Source organism: Notolabrus celidotus, chromosome 12 (genome assembly GCF_009762535.1).
Source record: "Notolabrus celidotus isolate fNotCel1 chromosome 12, fNotCel1.pri, whole genome shotgun sequence".
In the NCBI taxonomy this organism is placed as follows: Eukaryota; Metazoa; Chordata; class Actinopteri; order Labriformes; family Labridae; genus Notolabrus; species Notolabrus celidotus.
The window spans coordinates 3175148-3196201 of NC_048283.1; the positions used below are offsets into that span (position 1 = coordinate 3175148).

The 21054-nt window shown below is 41.8% G+C and overlaps 1 protein-coding gene across 2 annotated transcripts in view; it reads right to left on the reverse strand.

The window, feature by feature from the left end:
- The window catches only part of scap (SREBF chaperone), a 49892-nt gene that overhangs the window by 5341 nt on the left and 23497 nt on the right, over positions 1 to 21054 (reverse strand). For both annotated transcript variants that reach the window (XM_034698603.1, XM_034698602.1), the window contains exons 8-22: positions 20551 to 20677; positions 15879 to 15991; positions 15114 to 15208; positions 14818 to 14916; positions 13006 to 13218; positions 12448 to 12833; positions 11257 to 11406; positions 5645 to 5846; positions 5430 to 5545; positions 3483 to 4026; positions 3296 to 3381; positions 2812 to 2894; positions 2433 to 2599; positions 930 to 1010; positions 73 to 279 (exon numbers count right to left, since the gene is read on the reverse strand). In XM_034698603.1, the coding sequence (XP_034554494.1) occupies positions 73 to 279; positions 930 to 1010; positions 2433 to 2599; positions 2812 to 2894; positions 3296 to 3381; positions 3483 to 4026; positions 5430 to 5545; positions 5645 to 5846; positions 11257 to 11406; positions 12448 to 12833; positions 13006 to 13218; positions 14818 to 14916; positions 15114 to 15208; positions 15879 to 15991; positions 20551 to 20677 (2669 nt within the window). The remainder of the gene's footprint in view (positions 1 to 72; positions 280 to 929; positions 1011 to 2432; positions 2600 to 2811; positions 2895 to 3295; positions 3382 to 3482; positions 4027 to 5429; positions 5546 to 5644; positions 5847 to 11256; positions 11407 to 12447; positions 12834 to 13005; positions 13219 to 14817; positions 14917 to 15113; positions 15209 to 15878; positions 15992 to 20550; positions 20678 to 21054) is intronic.

Consider the following 21054-nt stretch of genomic DNA (forward strand, 5'->3'; position numbering starts at 1 on the left):
AAAACAGAAGAAGAAGAAAGAGACACAACATGAATCCACATACTAAACATACAGTCCACTGATCCACCGTACCTGCTGTATGGAGTACAGTTTGATCCCCGTGCTCCGGTCCCAGATACAGATGAGGTCATCCAGTCCTGAGCTGATGACACAAGAGGTGGTGCAGACCAGAGAGGTGACGTCCCCACGGTGACCATACACATGGCTGACACGGCTGCCTGTCAGGACGTCCCACAGGCAGATGGCGCCATCCTGCCCACCGCTTGCCAGAACCATCGTCTGAGGAGACACAGGATCAGGACAACAAAGGATTTAATTTTATATGTTGAAGCAATTATTTTCAGTTTAAGAAATGTTACCTTAAAACAATTTAGTCCCAAATATAAATATATCAACAATAACTAATAACTCTCTTACTCCCCTCTATCTGTCTTTCCAGACCCAACTCAGTCGAGGCATGATGGCTGTCTAACATGAGTCTGGTTCTGCCTGAGGTTTCTGCCAGTTAAAAGGAAGTTTTTCCTCACCACTGTAACTAGCTAAATACTGTGATGTGCAATGCTCATGATGGATTAAGGTGGGGTCAGACTGAGTCCTACCTTGTCTTAAAGTTGGGTCTCTGTTCATAATTTGACATAGAGTGGTCTAGACCTGCTCTGTTTGTAAAAGCATCTTGAGATAACGCTTGTTGTGATTTGGCGCTATACAAATAAAGATTGATTGATAATAAAGAGATGACATTAGAGTCATAGAGGACCCTAAATGATGAAGATGATGACTCACTCTATACTTTCATCTAATGACTCAGCAATAATCCCAGCCTTGTTTACAAGTGTGGGCAGCACAATAAGGACGTGAGGATAATAACTAGTACTGATTGTTTTGTTGTTGTGGTATCAAACAGGATCAGAGGAAGGTTCATCACTGACCTGGTCTATGTAGATGGCTGTGATCCCTCCAGAGTGACCCTGCAGGGTGAAGAGGCAACACGAGTCCTCCAGACGATAAATCTGAAACAGAGTTAGAGTTTGAGAGTTTGAAAATGTGAAAAAAAAATGAACAAACAAAAAAGACAAAAACAAATCACAGACAAAGAAAAACATAAAGCAAAACAACCTGTCAATTTAAAAATCTGAAAAGGAGTGGGAGGAGGTACAAACTTATTAAATCACACTCCATCTGAAAGGTTAAAGGTTACTGCTCAGCTCCAATCTGCAATGATGAAATGTTCAAACCAAGCCAGAAACCTTGGTGTAGTCATAGACTCAGACCTTAATTTCAGCAGCCACATTAAGACAATTACAAAGTCAGCCTACTATCACCTTAAGAATATATCGAGGATTAAAGGACTCATGTCTCAGCAGGATGCAGAAAAACTCATCCATGCATTTATCTTTAGCAGACTAGACTACTGTAACGGGGTCTTTACAGGACTCCCTAAAAAGTCCATCAGACGACTGCAGCTCATACAGAATGCTGCTGCTCGAGTCCTAACAAGGACCAAAAAAGTAGACCACATCACTCCAGTTCTTAGATCTCTACACTGGCTTCCTGTCTGTCAGAGAATAGACTTTAAAATCCTGCTGATGGTTTATAAAGCACTGAATGGTTTAGGCCCAAAATACATTGCTGATCTACTACTACTTTATGAACCACCTCGACCTCTGAGGTCATCAGGTACTGGTCTGCTTTCAGTCCCTAGAGTCAGAACGAAACATGGTGAAGCAGCGTTTAGTCATTATGCTCCACATATCTGGAACACACTCCCTGAAAGCTGCAGGTCTGCTCCAACTCTCACCTCTTTAAAATCAAAGACTAAGACTTTTTATTTGCCACTGCCTTCCTATCTTAGATTATTTTAACCCACTTTAAATTACAATTTTAATGTAATTTTTAATATATTTCTAATTTTCCTTTTCTTTTCTGTTTTCTGTGTTATTTTATGCCTGTCTGAATGTCTCCAATGCTTTTAATGTTTTAATGTAAAGCACATTGAGTTGCCCTCGTGTATGAAATGCGCTATACAAATAAAGCTGCCTTGCCTTGCCTGACTCATTATTTGATAAATGCAGTCTGCTTTCTTATTAATCTAAATATATGCATCCAATGGTATTCTTAGACTTGTTTGAAAATGCCACAATTTTGACTAACTTTTCTGTTTTTACAAAAAAAGAAAGAAATGTAGAAAGACTGAAGAAAACAAATGTTTTTCAAATAATGCTTGAAGAACTATAACTGTCTTTTTAATACACTTGAAGGCCACATCAGTGTTTCACTTTCACACTAGGTGCTACCTGGAATTTAAACCTCTTAATTTTTCTCTTGCTGTCAGGATATAAACATCCTGTCTTCTAAAGTATTTCTTGTGTTTCTTAATTTTCTGAGCATAGATCTGTCAGCAGTCAGACATTTTCTAATATACGCTGTGTTACCCGGACAGTGTGGTCCTGGCTGCCGGTGACGACCCTCCCGGCGGCCGCTCGCAGCACAGTGATCGGCTTCTGGTGAGCGCACTGAACCGAGCGCGTGAGCTGACAGCTGATCACGTCCTCGCTGCTGTAACAGGGAGAGGGAGGCACGCTGCCTCGCCCGGGAGCTCCTGGAGGACGAGGAAAGGAAGACACAGTTTGAGAGTTTGTCTTAATATTAAAGCAGCTTCATTTTCCCTTGTTTGATTTTTGCATGCACTATTTCAAATTCTAATAATCTTAATTTAAGTTAAGCTAACAAAAGACATGAAGCTTGTTGATTTGAACATGAAAAACACAGCTGTACAGAGAAATGCATCACAGAGAAGATGTTGAGCCTCACCTCTGTACTGCAGCAGACACAGAGGTTTGTTTATCTCAACAGTGAAGAAATCTAGAGACCCGTTCAGCCGAGCCGCTACGATTCTGAGGAGGAAGAAGAGAAACACACAGAGGGTCAGGATGAAGGAAAGTCCTTTGAGGTTGCATATCTTCTGAATCTCCTGCTACAAATCATTGGCTGCACTTAGTTTTATTTATGAGCATGAACCAAACAAAGCTGACCGACTTTTTAATTTATCCTCAAGTAAAGAAATCCACGTTTACCTTAGTGAATGGAAATGAATGGCTTTAAGCATTTCAACCCTTTGTTTAGAGGATTAACAGAAGCTACATTAATTTACTTCAAAAAAATAAACTGCACAACAAGAAAGACTTTAATTATGCCCTCAAACCAGGCTTACATTAAACCTCAAACAAGTGAGAGGCGTCTTTAGCTGAAGGAAGCACTGTGGTTTATTGTGTTTATGTATCGGTGTGTTTTTAACCTGTTGTTGAGGAAGGCCAGAGCTGTGATCCCAGAGACTCCATCTTCATTACAGCAGCGTAACGATCCTTCAACTGCGTCCCACAACTGGAACAGACACGAGTTACAAGGTGCATGAAATTCACACAGTTGTGAAAACAAGTGCAATTACAGAACTATCAAAATAAAATAATTCTTATTCTACACACCTCCAGTTTCCCGCTGCTCCTCCCAGCAGCGATCAGGTTTCCTCTCAGCTCCATGGCCCACACGGAGCTCTCCCAGTCCGCCTGTGGCCCTGACATGGAGGGTCTCTCTTGGGGTAAAGCTGCTGCTATGTCCCCTAAGCTTGGCCTCCTCTGCAGCTGAGCCCCTGTGGGCGGGGATGAGGAGGTAGATGAAGGAGAGGGGTAGGCGGAGGGCGAGGGGGGCTCGTGCTCCATGTAAGCCCGCTCCACCAGACCTCCAAAGTCAAAGCCCGCTCTGGGCGGGGTGGAGAGGAGGTGGGAGGGGGGCGTGGAGGTGAAGTTGGTGTCGATGAGCGGGGTGAGGTCGGGCTGGTCGTTGAAGAGAGTCGGTCGGGTGGGAGCGGAGCGGCGCCTCAGCGGGTAGCCCTCCTCCTCCATCAGACCGTCACCATTGATGGAGAGGCCACGATTTTCAGAGCCCAAACACTCGGACTCGGAGGCTCCGCCCATGCTGTCCCAGCCGTCACGCTGCTCCCAGCAACCATTGCTGCTGCTTCGCCTCAACCTGAGGAGGAAAAGAAAACTCAGGACTGCTGGGCGAGAAATATCATTGAATTCGCTGAAGTTTAACTGTGACAGTTTAACAGAGAGATGGATCCGTCTGCATGAGTCAAAGTAAACCAGTACCATCAGGAAGAGGAGAATAAATATCTGCAGAAATGTTGTAAGGTGATGATGGAAGATATGAAACATGTAAAATAAAAACAGCATCGCCTTCACTTTGTTTTCTGACCAGAGAGAACTGACTTTTTTATTTGAAAATTGAAAGAGCTGCTCTGATTTTATTGATCTGAGTCACACTAAATATCTTAAGCATCTGCTAACCCAAATCAACAAAAACATTCTACCTATGATATTTCAGACCAAATGTAAATACTAAAAACTATGTCAAAATATTAGAACTCAACTTTGATCCATTTTCAAATATGTTCAATTATGTTTTTTAACACGTTTTCAAACTGTTTCACACAACAGCTTGTTGTTATGCTTCTAACGGCTGTGATTTGTGGAAACTTTGGGACCCAGTTGAGCTGAGCTGCGGCCGAGTGGCTAAAGCAGTCCCACATATGCTCCTCTCATTTCCCCAGGACCGGTTCACTAACTTTCCCCAGGACTGGTTCACTAACTTTCCTCAGGACCGGTCCACTAACTTTCCCCAGGACCGGTTCACTAACTTTCCCCAGGAGCGGTCCACTAACTTTCCCCAGGACCCGTCCACTAACTTTCCCCAGGACCGGTTCACTAACTTTCCCCAGGACCGGTTCACTAACTTTCCCCAGGACCGGTTCACTAACTTTCCCCAGGACCGGTTCACTAACTTTCCCCAGGACCGGTTCACTAACTGTCCCCAGGACCGGTTCACTAACTTTCCTCAGGACCGGTTCACTAAATTTCTGCAAACAGCTCAGAGTTTAGACAAACAGATCCGTCTGACACCCGGAGCCGAGCTCCTCTGCGTGCACATACTACACTTTAGCCTCCTCTGCTCTGGGCGTCCCATGGTCCTGTTGCTCCGGAGACTACGGAGTGATAAAACTAATAAATGATAGAAGTCCTGATTCTGAAGTATTTTGTGACTCAGCACTCAGAGACCATTTGAAATGAATAGTTTTCAGATTCTGGAGTTTTGATGTCTTTAGATTCAGAGTCAGACGGCTCAAACATGCAGGCTGTGAACTCTCTCTTGACCTGTCAATCAAAGAGTTAGGCCACGCCCACACAGTCCTGAGAAATGCTCTGACCTGTAAAATAAGATGTTGTTGAACAGAGTTTTTTCAGAGTTATGATGACGTTTCCAGAGGCTTTAACAGTGTGGGTAAACATCGGTCTGGTGGTCACTCTTGTCTTTAATTCTGTCCATCATTCATTAAAGCCCTGAACAAACTATAAACCAATACTGTGACTCACCCAGGTTTTGGTATAACGGTCAAACAGTCTCCAGTCTGCGCGTCCCAAACCCGGATCTGTCCTGCCAGACAGCAGCTGGCCAGCAGCATCCCATCACTGGCCAAGCACTCGATGTCCTGCAGGAAGTCACAGAGCGTGAAAAGAATGTAACAAATGAACTGTAATGTCTGCACTTTGTAATCTAGTTCTCTCTCTTCCTGCTCGTGCATCCTCACCATGCTGTGGCCCCTGAGCAGCAGAGGTGAGATCTCGCTGACGGGTGGCGAGTAGCCGTAATCGTCGCAGGGCAGGTCCCCGCGGCGTCTGCGCCCGTGAGGGATGCCGTTCTGCCCGTAATTGCGGGGGCAGAGAACCCGGTAGAGACAGAAGAGCAGCAGGACCAGGAGGACGCCGGCTGCCAGGCCCAGAGCTGCAACCCTGTGTGAAAGAAGAGACGACAGAGGAGTCACAAAGAGATCATATCTCATGTTGTGAACACAGCGGATATCTGCTCGTCAGATCTCTGTATTCATTCAATTATTTCCCTTACACAACAGCTCCTTAAATTTAATTTTCACTTGGATATGGAAGACTTGAACTTATGCTTGTGAAACATGCACATCCTTCTAAAGTTGCATTTCCTTTTATTCTACTAAAGTGTTGAAGAATTAAAACAACGTGTAAACTGGGAATCCTCAGTTTTCTTCTAATCCCTCACAGGTTTAAGGTTTCAAACTCGGCGCTACAATCTGCTGAGCTCTCCACCTGGCAGACCATGACACAGCATTTCTGCCTGCTCTGCTACCTGCTGGGGAATTTAACATAACTGTGATGATGAAACTTGTCGGAGTAGTGTGACCTCCTCTGCCTGAAACACCAGAAAAGCCCCGTCTGTAACAAAAAGCTACAAGTACATACTGAATTTAAAGACCTGAGAGGTTTTGTGCTGAGTCATTATTAGGAACAACTCTACCTAGACTTGACAAGTGAAGATAAACTAAGTCTTGATTCTGAAATGTTTGATGAAATCTGTTTGTGTGAAGCCATCTGTACTCCTCGCTCTGACTCCGGATACAGACACCTCTCTTTTATCTGAACAATGAAGCCCAGTTAGACACGCAGCCTGAGAGTGTAAACAGGGCCTTTAATGGAACATCTTGTCCTTGTGCTGGTGACAAGAAATTACACAGATCTAAATCAGTCAGCACAAAAGCTTCTGATCAATATCTCCTGAAGCCAACAATGTGTTTGTAGTGTCTGGTTTATGATGTGATGCATGACGGATGAATGGAGGGCATGTCAGAGAGTGCTGAAGCTGCTAAACGGTCATTAATCCTTCATTAGATTAATGTGATGATTATTTCTGTGATCAGTCTTTCTTCAGAGATGAGTCCAGTTAAAATGTTCATGGCACAGTAACTGTTTTGTTTCAGACTGATTAATTGTATTTTAAATATTACAAACATCTGCAGAGTTTAACAGAATCTGAAGCCACAAGTGTTCAACGTTTTTTGACTTACCGAGCTCTAAAAAATTTCATGTCAAGAAAAGAAACATTACATTCTTACAACAGTTTTTATTTCACCTTACTTTATCAGGGTTCCCACTCTTTTCCAGGACATTTCCAGTACATTTTCAGAGATGATCAAGCTGGTATGACAGTCTAAATTTAGTTCCTAATTTAGTTCCTAAATAGTCTAATATGTTCCTCTCAGTGGAAGTCTACATTGAAAGACGTGCAGTCTATGGCTATCCATGAAATCATCTCTTATATGCTTAAAAATGATGGCAAATTGATTGAACAATGCAACCACAGATGTACAGCACTTTATTAGTGCAACCAAGTAACAATGATGTGCAACTCTCATTTCAGCTTTCTCTTTGCTCAAAAAATATTAAATGATCTAAGTAAAAAACAAAAGAGCCAGCAAAGGACTCTGGAAGCTGCCTTACTGAGATAAATAAATAATAATAATAATCAGAGGATCAGTGCATTAATTGACCTAAATAGAACTGAATGACAAAAATGGCCACAAATGTTGAATGGGGATGTGTTTTTTAACCTTGTCAGGTCGTACACAGTCATGTTGGAGTAATTTTCCAGGACATTTGACTTTTTCTCCCATTTTCCAGGTGTTTTCCAGGACTGGAAAACTGGTGAACTGTTTTCAAGGTTTTCCAGGACGCGTGGGAACCCTGTTTATTTATTTATTATTTAGTTAACTTTTTTTGTCATCCTTTTAAGTACAGCATCTTATTTTCTTTTACTGGTTGTATATTTTAGTGTTTTATTATTTTATTTTGCTGAGTTTAATGTCCTGTTTTGATTTTTAACATCTCATTTTACCTCCAGTGTTTCCTCACCAATCAATCAATGAATTAATCAAGCTTTATTTATATATCACCTTTCATACAAATCAAATGCAACCCAAAGTGCTTTACAGCGACTGAAAACAAGACAAAAGCAGAAATAAAATAATGGCAAGACTTACAAGAATATAGAATGAACAAACAGCTGTTATCAGCAAGTCAATCCTCAAAGATAACAAACAAGGAGAAAGGGAAAGTCTGGCTTCAAATCTTGAACCGGGTCAATGCGTGTGATGTTTCTGAGCGCGCTCAGTAGAAGACCTACAAAATAAATCAGCAACATGAAAGCAGCTTGTCGCCCCATTGAAGGATGAGGACTTGTTAACGGAGTTGTTTGGGAAGGATTCACTTCACTTCTGGTAGGTTACCTAAGAATTATGTTCTAATTGATTCCTGTGAAATAATCTACAGAAGTACTTTTATTTGCATGGTTATGATTTGGCGTGAACTACATCCTTATCTCATCTGTTAACTGAAAAAAGCTGTCTCTCCTAAATCTAAATTTGCTGTATATTTCAACATCGTCATACTTTTCTGAAGGATTCGTTCAATCCCAAGATATCCGTTGTCTTTGCATATTTCTTCTTAAACAGTAACACATAAGCACGATGTCCTCCATCCTTTAAACAGCCTAACAGGTGAGTTAATCCTGCCGTTAGCACTTGTAATGGTGGGATCTACCTCCATTAAATGTAATGCTCTGTTGGGGCGTTACCCTGGCTCATGCAGACCATAGTGGTAGGGCATTTTAACATTACGACAGTAGCCAATAACTGGAGCTCAGACTGCCTGTGTGGATCCCCTCTGATAAAACATTATAAGATACACATTAGAGGCAGCTCTCCATACTAACGCAGGAGGAGGATGAAGAGGTTTTAGTCTACTCTGAAACAGGAAGTGGTCAACCAGCAGTAGTGAAGTGTTAAGGATCAATCTGTTTGATTATATGACTGAATGTGATCAAACCATCCAACTATAAAACAGCTTTTTATTCTTGCTTTCTCTGGATCTGGTCTGGATCTGGTTGTATCGGCGTGTTCACCTTTGTCACAGTGGCCTTCTCTTTGTTTCAGGGTCATCTAAACAGCCTGTAAACTCAGCTAACGCTTCCCCACTGTCAAGGTCCTGACCCTGACCCGCCTTCAGCTGATAGCCTTCGTATCTCCCGTTCAAAGATGAAACAAAGAACACAACCTTCCACTCGGTGACAACAACACCGCCTTACACAACTCTGCACAGTGAAAACCTGCACTGCAACGTCTGCAGAGAGGAGAAACACCTCCGCTGAATAAAGGAAGGAACCTGAATCATCTGATAAAACCGATGTTACAAGGCCGAGAGGAAGTGAAGGAAGTAATTACCAAGATAAGGAATTACTCTTCAAGATAAATGTGTGATTAAATGAATCAATCCTGATCATCGAGACAATGCTCTCTGTGTTCAGAGAAACTTCAAACTGAAATTGCGTAACTCAACATTCAAGATGCCAGAAACTTTAGTATCCATCAATCAATCAGTCAATCAACAGCTGCCTGGATTTGATCTTCATTGAAAAATATTTTTTTTTGTATAATGATTACTATCATTATTATTTATTTATTTATTTGTATTTATATTAATATTGTTTTTAATATAGATTTTTAATTGTTGTTATTGATATTTTTTACCTTTTCCAATTATTTATTTTTTAAATATTAACCTATTTATCTTATTGTAGTTTCCCTATTTTTTTATTTTCCTTTTTTATTTATTTATATTTTATTTTAAATTATTATCATATATCATTATTGGTTGCTTTTTCGTTCATTTACTTATTCTGTTTATTATATAAAAACATCACTTGCTCTAATTGTTTACATTGATCTTTTGTATGTAATGTGTAAAAATTAAAATAAACAGATCTTTGAAAACATATTACTGAGGGATCATTAAAGTGTCGTTGGATGATCTCTCTTTTGCCAGCAGCACTTAAAAGCCTCCGCCTGATGAAGGAGCTGCTAATTGTGGTGTGAAGGGTCCTTCAGGATAGAGTCTGCCCTTGTTTAGATAGTCAAGCATAGAGGTCTGAAAGCTCAGTTTTGAGGTGCCAGTTTTCTTTTTTTTATGCATGCAACAATTTCAAAAAACCACCCAGAGCATAAGAAAGTTTACTGTCTGATATCCAGGAGGAAACTGTTGGTGCTTTTGCAAACCTCTTCTGCATACTATATCATCAAAAGAAGCACAAAAAAATCTGGCTAAGTAACAATTTTTGCTGCAGCCAACAACGCTCGATTACCTGAGACAAAAATGTCAACAAAGTGCACGGACAAAGTAAAACATCTCAGTCTGAGACATCCCAACACAGAGAACAAGAGACTTTACAAGAGAAAATTACTGCCTTAGCTTCTTATACAAAGGGAAGCTGGCTGACTTACAGCTGCATGTCTTATCTGCTCATAACTGTTGAGTGTTTCAAGTTTTAGATACCCAGAGAGCTGATGGAGGTAAAGAAACAAGACTTTTTTATGTATTTGAAAAAGTAAGAAATGCATTCAACCAATAAAGCATGATGATTTTTTTGGGTTAGTTTCAGACTTAAAGAAATCAACCATCCTCGTCTCTACTGGTACGTCAATAACCACAGGGGATTTGAAAGAAACCGGTCTGACTAGCTGGTCCGGTCAGGGCGAGGTAATACTTGCTGAAGGCAGAAAAAATAACAACCTCTTTTCTTCTTTGTTCAATTTATGGACTCTCTATTTTCTCCAGGTTAAGTAACAGTCGTTTGGTGACACTTGAGAGGATGTGAAAATCACCAAGAGTCAAAGATAATGCTCCACCTCTCTCTGTTCTTAAAAGAAAAGACAGACTGAGCCATACAAATAACTGAATCAGAGAGGATGTCTTTTCACACACGGAATTATAACCTCACCAATCAAAAGTTATAAATCAAACCCAACCCCTAAAAACAAAAGGTCCTACATGTCATAAATCCTTTCAGAGCTGCTGGCCTTCAATCTGTGGTACAAACGTGAGCGCTGTGCATGACCTTGGCTACAGATAACCTCCAAAGGATGACTAATGCAGAAAGGACTAAAGCAAATGTTTCAGTGTTTACTGTAAAATTAGGTCAATGACACCCCCAATGGAAACCCAAGGCCAAGGGTCTTTATCTGATGTGTCAAGGTACAAAATAACAACAGTAACTCTGCAAAGTGCATCAATATTCAGCAGCAAGTTGGACCCAGAGAGATCACACAGGGTTCGGAGATGTGTGTCCTTCAATGTGTTAAAACATGATTTACTATTTAAACACAAGTAAACAGGAAAAAGTGATGTTTATGGATTAATTTTGAGCCCTCTAAGACTGACCAAACCGATGACGTGATTTATGAGCATGTTCCGTTTCACAGTTGGGGTTGAAAGAAGTGTGTGTGTGTGTGTGTGTGTGTGTGTGTGTGTGTGTGTGTGTGTGTGTGTGTGTGTGTGTACTAACTTGTAGAGGGTGAGGTCTGTTTGTAGATCTGCAGACACTTTGGGAATGGGTGGAGGAGGATGTCTGGTGTCCTGAGGGTGACGTGTCTCGATAGCCTCCTGGGGGCTCAGGTGAACGGTGACAGGAATGACAGGCAGGATGCTGATGTACCTTAATAAAGACAGAGTATAAAGAGTGTTGTAACAAAACAGGATACAGTCTGTAACACACCTTTACAACCTTTGCAGGTGAAAGTTTTACAAGTCGCCAAATATTATTGTTCTATGAATTCTGCATGACACTAAAGAATGTTGAGGATGATTAAAAACGTTTATTAACTGCAAAAAACAAAACAAAACATGTAACTCCTGCAGCTGTAAATCAGTGTGACACCCAAAAAACCATGTCTGAAGTCAGAGTGCCTTTCTTTGAACATGCCGAGTAATTAAAGTTGATTAAAGTAATTGAGATGTATCAAGTAGCATGAAAGAACTCTACGAACTTAATGTCTCTGTCATTTAGCTGTTTTTTTAACAGAGCAGTAGAACATTTTGTTCACACGTTTGTTTTATTCAAAGGTAGAGTGTTTAAAATGAGTCAGTGAAAGTGGCGTTGGCCTTTGAGGAGAAGAAGCTCCTGTGATGCATGATGAGTATGATCCTCCATTTGTCAAGTTTCTACAATCAAAAACTTAAATCAATACAAAGTATGTCATGCACAAGAATAACCACTCTTCTGCTCATCTTTCCACCGGTGCATTTTCAGCTGAACATTAAAAAAGGTGCATGGCGAATAATTTGTTAAATCTATGCTTCTATAAAAACATGGCGGTGCAAGAGTGTAGACATAAAAGTCTAATTCTAACTTAAAAAAAACCCCATTATTTTCATATTCAGGTGATTTTTCACTAATTTAAACACACTTATGAATATTATATTCAATATCTAAAAAGTCTGCTAAATGCTGCTAAACACTACACACTGTACCTTTAAATACAATTCTACATAACCCTCCTTTTTTAAGATTCAACTCAAATTAAATCTCAACCATAGATTTCATAGTTGGTAAAAGAGCTTATGATGTCTTAATTTGCTCAATAACTGATCCAAACGTCTGAATCAAATCCATATCAACATGAGACTGACTCTCTGAGGTCAGAACAGATGTCCACTCAGGTGTCTCAGCTCAGAGTCTCTATTCTTCTTCACTCACCTCTTCGCTAACGTGATGTTGTAATAGCTGAACAGAGACGGCCAGTGCCTGAAGGACAGCCTCCTCCAGCCCTCCTCATCCTCCGCCCCCCAGGTGATCTGCGGCACAGGAGGTGGAGCCTGAGGGAGAAGCCCCGCCCTGGCCGGGCCATGGTGGCCCTGTGATTGGTTCTCAGGTAAGGGAGTTGGATCGGGTGCAGGGTGGATGCTGAGGGTGCTGGTAGGGTCCCCGCCACGAAAGACGGGGGCTACTCCCAGGTGAGGAGGCAGACCGGCTCCTCCGGGGTCTCCCAGAGGGCTTTGCTCGGACACCTGAGCAGCAAGGTAGGTGCGTATTCCAGCAGGGTCGGTGTAGACGAGGATACCGATCCAGATCACTGTGCCAACCTGGAGATGAGACACATGAAAGATGCTCATCAGATGAGATTCAGGCTTCAGCAGGATTGGTTTTTACTCTTATTAAACTGATGAACTGAGTCTCAAACCAAGAATACTACAAATTCCTCTCATGCATGTTTACATGTATGAGAGAATCCCTGTGTCAGAAGTAAAATCTCACCATGATGATTCGCTGTGCCAGGCGTGTGCGTGCCAGGAAGTACACCACGCGCAGCCTCTTGGGGAGCCTCAGGTTTCTGAAGGCCGGGGTCTGCAGGGTGATCGTGTGGGGGGAGGGTCGAGGTGGAGGGGGGACCTCACGTGGGCGCAGCGGGCCAGGCTTGGGTGGTGGTAGGCCGGCTTCGGCTGGCAGGCGGCGGTTCAGGTCGGCCAGCTGAGGGGTTACACGTGTGTTACTGACCGGTTATTGACTCCATCTTTAACACACCTCAGACTCTGAGACTGGATGAGGTAGTGATGTCATCAAACCTGCTACCAGCTCTAGCTTTTATGATGCATGATCACTTGTTAAGGATTTGGAGACCCAGCTAGCTACTGAATATGATGAATTATGTAAACTTTTTCAAACTGATTACATTAAAAGACTGAATATGCTTTGTTTCAGTCACATTAATCCCTATTTTACTTCTACCACTTACTCCTCGCAGGATAAAGGGCTTTAAATGTACTTAAATCTAATTTATTCTGAGCATGTTAATGTATAGGCTTACAGGGTTAATGCTTAGTTACCAGGCCACTGAGCTAAACTCCCATGAAAGGTTTCAGTATGTGTGTGACAGGAAAAGGTCCAGAAGTAGAGCAGTAAGAGGTTTGAAATAAGAAGTGCACATGTGGTTTATTTAGAGTAATCTGAAAACTATGTGGTGAATGTATGTGGGCCTGACTGCCATCTGACCTCCTGTGTGACCCATATCTGCTCGTGAGAAAGGGGCTCTATGCTACTGTCTTCCTTATGTAATGTAGCTTTATGTAGAATAGAATTTAAAATCCTTCTTTTAACCTACAAAGCCCTTAAAAATCAGGCACCCTCGTATCTTAAAGAGCTCATAGTGCCCTATTACCCCTCTAGAACTCTACGCTCCCAACATGCAGGCTTGCTAGTTGTACCTAAAGTCTCTAAAAGTAGTATGGGAGGTAGAACCTTCAGTTATCAGGCCCCTCTCCTTTGGAATCATCTGCCAGTCAGGGTCCGGGAGGCAGACACCCTCTCCACTTTTAAGAGTAGGCTTAAAACTTTCCTTTTTGACAAAGCTTATAGTTAGAGCTGGATCAGGCTTGGACCAGCTTTTGTCATGCTGCTATAGGCCTAGACTGCCGGGGGAACTGGCACACTGACACACTGCGGTCCTAGCTCACCCCCTTCCCCCCCAACCCCCTCATGGGGTTTAACTCTGCCTGTCCCATTAAAGTTACTAACCATAGACCTTTCTGGAGTCCCTGAGCTCCCTTGTCTCATAGATTCCTCTGAGCTGCCGTAGACGTCCTCCTGCTGCGGACGATCTGGACTCCAGCTGATCCGGACATGCTGGACTCCAGCAGCAACAGCTTCTACCACTTGTCTCATCACTATCACTTCTCTCTCTTACTCCCCTCTATCTGTCTTTCCAGACCCAACTCGGTCGAGGCATGATGGATGTCTAACATGAGTCTGGTTCTGCCTGAGGTTTCTGCCTGTTAAAAGGAAGTTTTTCCTCACCACTGTAACTAGCTAAATACTGCGATGTGCAATGCTCATGATGGATTAAGGTGGGGTCAGACTGAGTCTTACCCTGTCTTGAAGTTGGGTCTCTGTTCATAATTTGACATAGAGTGGTCTAGACCTGCTCTGTTTGTAAAAGCATCTTGAGATAACGTTTGTTGTGATTTGCCGCGATACAAATAAAGATGGATTGATTGATTGATTATGATATCTTATATGAATTACAGCTTAAACAAATGATTGTATGAAGCACAACATGATGTTTGTTCTCACCTCCATGCGTCTGATGTCGATGGAGAGCACCGTGGTGAAGAAGAACATCTGCAGGAAGAAGTCAGACACCAGCCCCACTACAGCAAACAGACAGAACTCCTGCAGGACACAAAGACAAGTCAAGACCATCAGTATTTCTGTATCATAGAAAATGAGATTTGCAAGTTTGCCGTTGATTGTGCTTCAAATTTCTGTCGTACTGCATGAACATACTTTGCTCAAGTCAATGACACACATCTTTTATTTCCTGAATTTTGTTCCTATTGATGCAGAATCAGATCAGCCGTGTTCGTTACCTGGATCGCCGGCACCAGCGTGAAATATCCGATGAGGATGATGCACAGTTCAGTGGCCATGTTCTTCATGATAGACCAGCTCTCATTACTAAGACCTACAGCAGAAAAAAACAACATTTAAGAGACAAATTAGAGGAGCTTGTAATACCAACTTGCACATAAGGACACTTTGAATCCAAGAAAAAGAAAGACTAGTGTATCAAAGGATCGAGGAGTAAGGGTTTAATGATCCCGCTCTGGCTGCATGCTTCTTAAGCTTTGGTCAGAGGGCACATGTTTGGGGAGAGACTGGCAGAGTACTAGTTTTGTGTGCTTCACAGTATAGTCTATAGTTATACCTGTCCCTCCTGTTCCTTCCTCAAGCAGCTTTATTTTGGGTCACTGATGAAAATTAAGTGTTGGATTTCATGTATATGTATTTTGATGCGTGTGTTTATATCCTTTTTCCCATACATTTATGCATGTCAATGCATTTACATTTTACTTTGTACCAGCGCCTTCTATTGTTTACAGTGTGTTTTTTCCAGACTGTGAAAAAGAATAAATACTGCTGGCCTTACAGCAGCTAAGCAAAAGTACCGTCTCCTCATCCTTCCACGTATCCTTATAGATACACCACCCTGAAAACTGCCCAAACTTAAAAGAGCAAGCGCTCCTTTCCCTTTAACTCTTCAACAACAAATGCAGTCATTTAGCTGCATCTAGTTGCTCTTCTTGGTGCACCTGTAACAGAAGCACTCATCACACACACACATCTGTTCTCACCCTGAGCAATGCGCAGTTTGACTTCAAGGTCGACCGGCGTGGACACCACCGACTTGGTGAGCACCAAGACGTTCTCCAAACCGATCACCACCACCAGGTATGGAAAAATCTCTCTGCAGACAGAAAATAAGAACAGTTAAGACAAGAGTCAAAGAAAGGAGAGAAAACCAGGACTGTCTTCCTGATGCTTGATCCGAACTCGTAAGGATAGGTCTGATAGTGATGGTTCAACTCTTTCTCATGTTGCATTATCAAATATCGTTCCTCAGAAAGGCTTCTTGTAAAACCTGCAGAGTTGAAACATTTCTATACAGAGTTTTAAAGAAATGATGCTCAGGCCGAGCTTCAGTTTGCCCCCCCCTCGACAGAATGATACGGCCCTCTTTTGAACTGTTTCACACAAGAAGTGTGACATCTCACTCAAAAGTGTATCATGCTTTAGTCCCGGATGCATTTTCAGTTAAAAGAAATCCCCGAGCAAGGAATGTGTGAGGTAAAGCTGGGTGTGGTGGATCGTCTGCTTGTCACTTTCTAAAGAAAAACCACAACAATTCAACGTGTCTCAAGTTCAATGAGTCATTTCTCAGTAATGAAGTGTGTGGCCATCAGGATGATCATTTACAATGAGTTTCAGTGAATCATCACGTTATCTATCAATCAGAGTGGGAGTGATGTTGAGGAAATGGAACAGATGAACACTACACCAGTTATTTAAAGCAGAGCTCTCTTCCTGTTAGAGAGGCAGACAGACTTAAAGGTGACATATCATGCAAAATCGACTTTTTAATGGTTCTCTAATGGAAATATGTGTCCCTGGCATGTCTACAAACCCCCCGAGAATGAAAAGAATCCATTCTGCCCCTGTTCTGATTTCTCTACCTTGCAACTCACCACTGCACTTTATCATATTATTTTAACCTGTACATATTAGTCAAGCCTATTTGTTGTTTCTTTGTATTTATAGCTAAGGTTATTGTTATTATATTTTTATTTTATTTTTTATTGTAGTTCTTATTCTTATTCCTATTCTTATGCCTTGTACAAAGAGAGCACAGTTTACTAAAGTCAAATTCCTTGTGTGTTCAAGCATACTTGGCGAATAAAGCTGATTCTGATTCTGATTCTGATTCTGTAAATGTGTGCTGAAACGAGCCATTTCAGTTTTCAGTGTTTTTTTCATATGTCACAACAATATCCGGTCTGTCACGGAGTCAGAGCTCGGAGCTTCAGCTCATAGACTGTATAAAATACAACTCAACCCCTCCTCCGTTTTTCATTCCCTGCACACGTGTGTGCTAACGAGGAGCTTAGGAGGGAGGCATGCTAGTTGTAGGCTGTCTTAATAAACACAAAGGTCGGTTTTACTCCCCACGTCTGCAGATTTGAAGATCTAGTGGATGATTTTTATTTATCATGGATAAGTGCTAGCGCTTGTTAGCATAGCCACATAGCTACATGTTCGTAGCTGTGTACCAAGACACGCGTCTACATACTGATAAATAAAACAACAAGAAACACTAAATCTGTGACCAATCCTTCAGAAAGGTCCTGCTGCAGGCGCCTCTCCGTCAGGATCAGATTCTGGATCAGATTCAGAGGGTTAAAGTAACGCGGGTCTGTGAGCAGCCGTGTATATTCAGCCAACATGTAAACATTAGATCAACGTGCTGGGGAGCCGAGGGCACATCCACTTCCTGAGGGGGCGTGGTCAGAGAGAAAACAGAGTGTTCTGAGGAGGGCTGAAGAAGAGGGCTTTTCAGGCATGCCAAAATCTGATTTCAAAGTGTTTTTTTGAGCATAAACTTTAAAGACATGTTTTGGGGACCTCTTAGACCAATATATAATGATGAAAAAAGTGTGATATGTCACCTTTAAGCAAAACTCAAAATCATTCATCCGGGTTTCAGGTCTGTAAGATAGTTTAGCCAGAGGAGGCAGACTCGGAGCACTTAAATGAAGGTTCCATCAGTGGAGATTCATTTACAAGTGCAACCAGGAAGCTTATAAAACAAGAAGATGTAAACAAAAATAACAAAAAATAACTTAACAAAAGGAAGTAAGAATAACTGAACTCATAACAGAATAGATTCTGGAGTCCTTGACTGACCGTTTCCCCCCTTGGCTTCTCACAGGCAACTGAGTTTATAGAGGCATGAGTTCCAATCACCAACACTTGGTCACAACCATCCTCCCTTACAAGGTTGAGCACACCACACAAACAAGCATGATAAAACCATAGACTGTATAAAAAAGGGACGCAGTATCCGTGCCATCACCCATCTGTTTCTGAAGCGCTGTTTTGAGGCCAACTTCAGGCCAGCCTTAAGCAGATCCTAGATGAACTGCAGTTTTTAGCACTTCCGCATTGGACTCATATTTTTAGACTGGAGGTGGCCACTTGAGTGAAAGCCATAGAAATAAGGAAGGTGAAATAATGGCTCTAAGCTATTGGATGTCTTACCAAAGGCTACTGTGCTTGACAATTTTTCCTTCAACCTTTACTTGCTCCTCTCACCTAAAGTCTCTAAAAATAGTATGGGAGGTTGTGCCTTAAGTTATCAGGCCCCTCTCCTTTGGAATCATCTACCAATCAGGGTCTGGGAGGCAGACACCCTCTCTACTTTTTAGAGTAGGCTTCAAACTTTCCTTTTTGATAATGCTTATAGTTAGAGCTGGATCAGGCTTGGACCAGGTCTTAGTTGTGCTGCTATAGGCTTAAACTGACACACTGGGATTCATAGAGTACGGTCTAGACCTGCCCTTTTTGTAAAAGCGTCTTGAGATAACGTTTGTTGTGATTTGGTGCTATATAAATAAAGATTGATTGATTGATGGTGCACAACCAGTGACTGTGAGGTAAATTACACCTACTTTGGAAGAGCTCTAAACTGACTATAAAGCAGACTTGTCTTAAAACAGATGTGTCTCTTTCTGACCTACAAAATAACCTATCATCAAGCAAACAGGCTCTGACTCCTAAGTGGTTTGTTGTTTGTCACCGCTGTTATGATGCAGAGAGAAAGAGCCTTTCTCTCTTTTTACCCCACAAAGCTTTACAGAAAAAGAGTAGCAGGAGGAGATCGATGCACAGGACAGAGCAGCCACATGTTTGATTCCTTCCTCTCTGTTTTATTAAAACCCTTTCAGCCTTTAGAGAAGCTCCAGGAAACCTTTCCATCAATATTTGTCATGTGTCTGCGGGGAATTTCCCCTCTCTGTTTAAGTGAACTGAGAGATTAGTTTGGGAGTGTAGATAAGCTTGTACTTTAGAAGTTAGTGTAAAACTGGGTCACGGAGGAGTCAACAGCTCTGCACGTTACATCAGACGCACTCAGTAACACTGGGCATAATAAACACACACACACAAACACGCGAGCGCTATCTAAGCAGCCCAGTGTGTGAACTCAACCATGACTAGGCATCTCTTGTATGCATGTCTTGGTTGTGTTAGCTTTGAAGTGTAAGCAAACACACAGAAAGTACAGCCCGGCCCACAGTGTGTATCCGTGGATCTCAGTCAGTGGTTGGACAGCAGTGAGATGTGATCACGCCATCACGTCTGCTTTCTAGTAATCCTGAAGTGATTGGATGAACATTTAACATCGATATCATTATTTCTCCGCCCCCTCTTGAAGCTCAGCCCACATACATGTCTCACTGTTATCTTCCTTATTCACACAAACACACTGAATCTCTGCCCACGCACTTTAAACATTAACACAGATGTATGTGAAGTCAATGCAGGGGAAGTGGAGAGTCAATAAGCCAGTGTGTGTGTGTGTGTGTGTGTGTGTGTGTGTGTGTGTGTGTGTGTGTGTGTGTGTGTGTGTGTGTGTGTGTGCCAGTAGACCTGTCCTTGTCTTTCTGTGAATCTGAGAGATAATGATGAAACAGTAACGGTCTATTGGGGCTGTAAATATTAACAGAATGAATGTCAATAAAAGAACATGAGGTCTGCAGAGATGCTCCTGTGCTTTGTTAAATGATGTCCAGAAAAATATCTGTTGGGAATTAATCATGCAGATTATTTTGGTAATTGCATGCTCGTTAGTTAATCTGTTGATATCTAGGGATGAAAAATTAAACAGCTAAGAACAATTGGAAAAAGTCATTTTTTCCTTTCACTTGAAATGGGTGTCAATTGCTGCAACTCTAATGTCAGAGATCAACTGGTCTGGTTTCCACTTGGTGTTATGATGTTCAAGACATGTTAGCCTCCTATCTTTGTTTAAATCATGGCTGAAAACATGTCTGTATCAAAAAGCCTTCTTATTAGTGTTGTAGTCAAGGCCACATTAAAGCTAGGGTTGGTAGTCCTCAGGACTCCATCTTATTCAGTATGACTTATTCATTCAACCCAAGGCTTTAAAAAAGGTCCTTGTTTAAAATGTGCCTCTCTTAAGTCAATCATTGAAGCTGTTAGGAAACTGACCATCACTGGTTAACACTGAAGTTTGAGTTTGCTCCTGGAAAATGCACATATTCACCAAACTTTTCAAACATGTTGCACCATTCCTGTCACTCATCAAGTCGTTAGCAAACTAAAAAAGCCGTCTTGAGGCCCTGGATTCCTTCATGATTACTGTTTAGATAAAACTGAATTGCCTAAAAGTGTAACATAATTCAAAATGATCAGAATGTATGAACGCAGAGAAGCTGGGGTCTTCCTTACCCTCCATTCAGCGTTGGTGTCAGTCCAAACAGAGTACACAGTCCCACAGACATCAGCAGGGAGCTGAGGACTGTGACCACAGCAGCCAGAGCCAGACCCCACTTAGACTTCACCATGTCGATCTTACCTGCAGGGAGGAGGAGGAGAGGATATGGACAAACGTTTCACACAGCTGCTGCAGTTTATTCAGTTACTTTTTTAAGGGTTTTGTAGAAGATGGCCCCAAAAAGAGGGCATGACAGTGCTACTGAAACAGCTGATAGTACTAAAGGATTAATAGGTACAGTGTTTAGATGCAACTTAAGTTAAAGCAGGGGTTATAATACATAGCTTGAAAATAATTCAGTTAAGATCTTTGAAAATGCTGACTTTTTCTGATTATTTTAGTTCATCAAAAATATTTTGAGTCTATCTTATTCTGAAAATCCGTACACAATAAAGATCCATGTGCCAGAATTTAGCAAAACTATTATGATGGGGAATAACTAAGAATAATGATTCCTG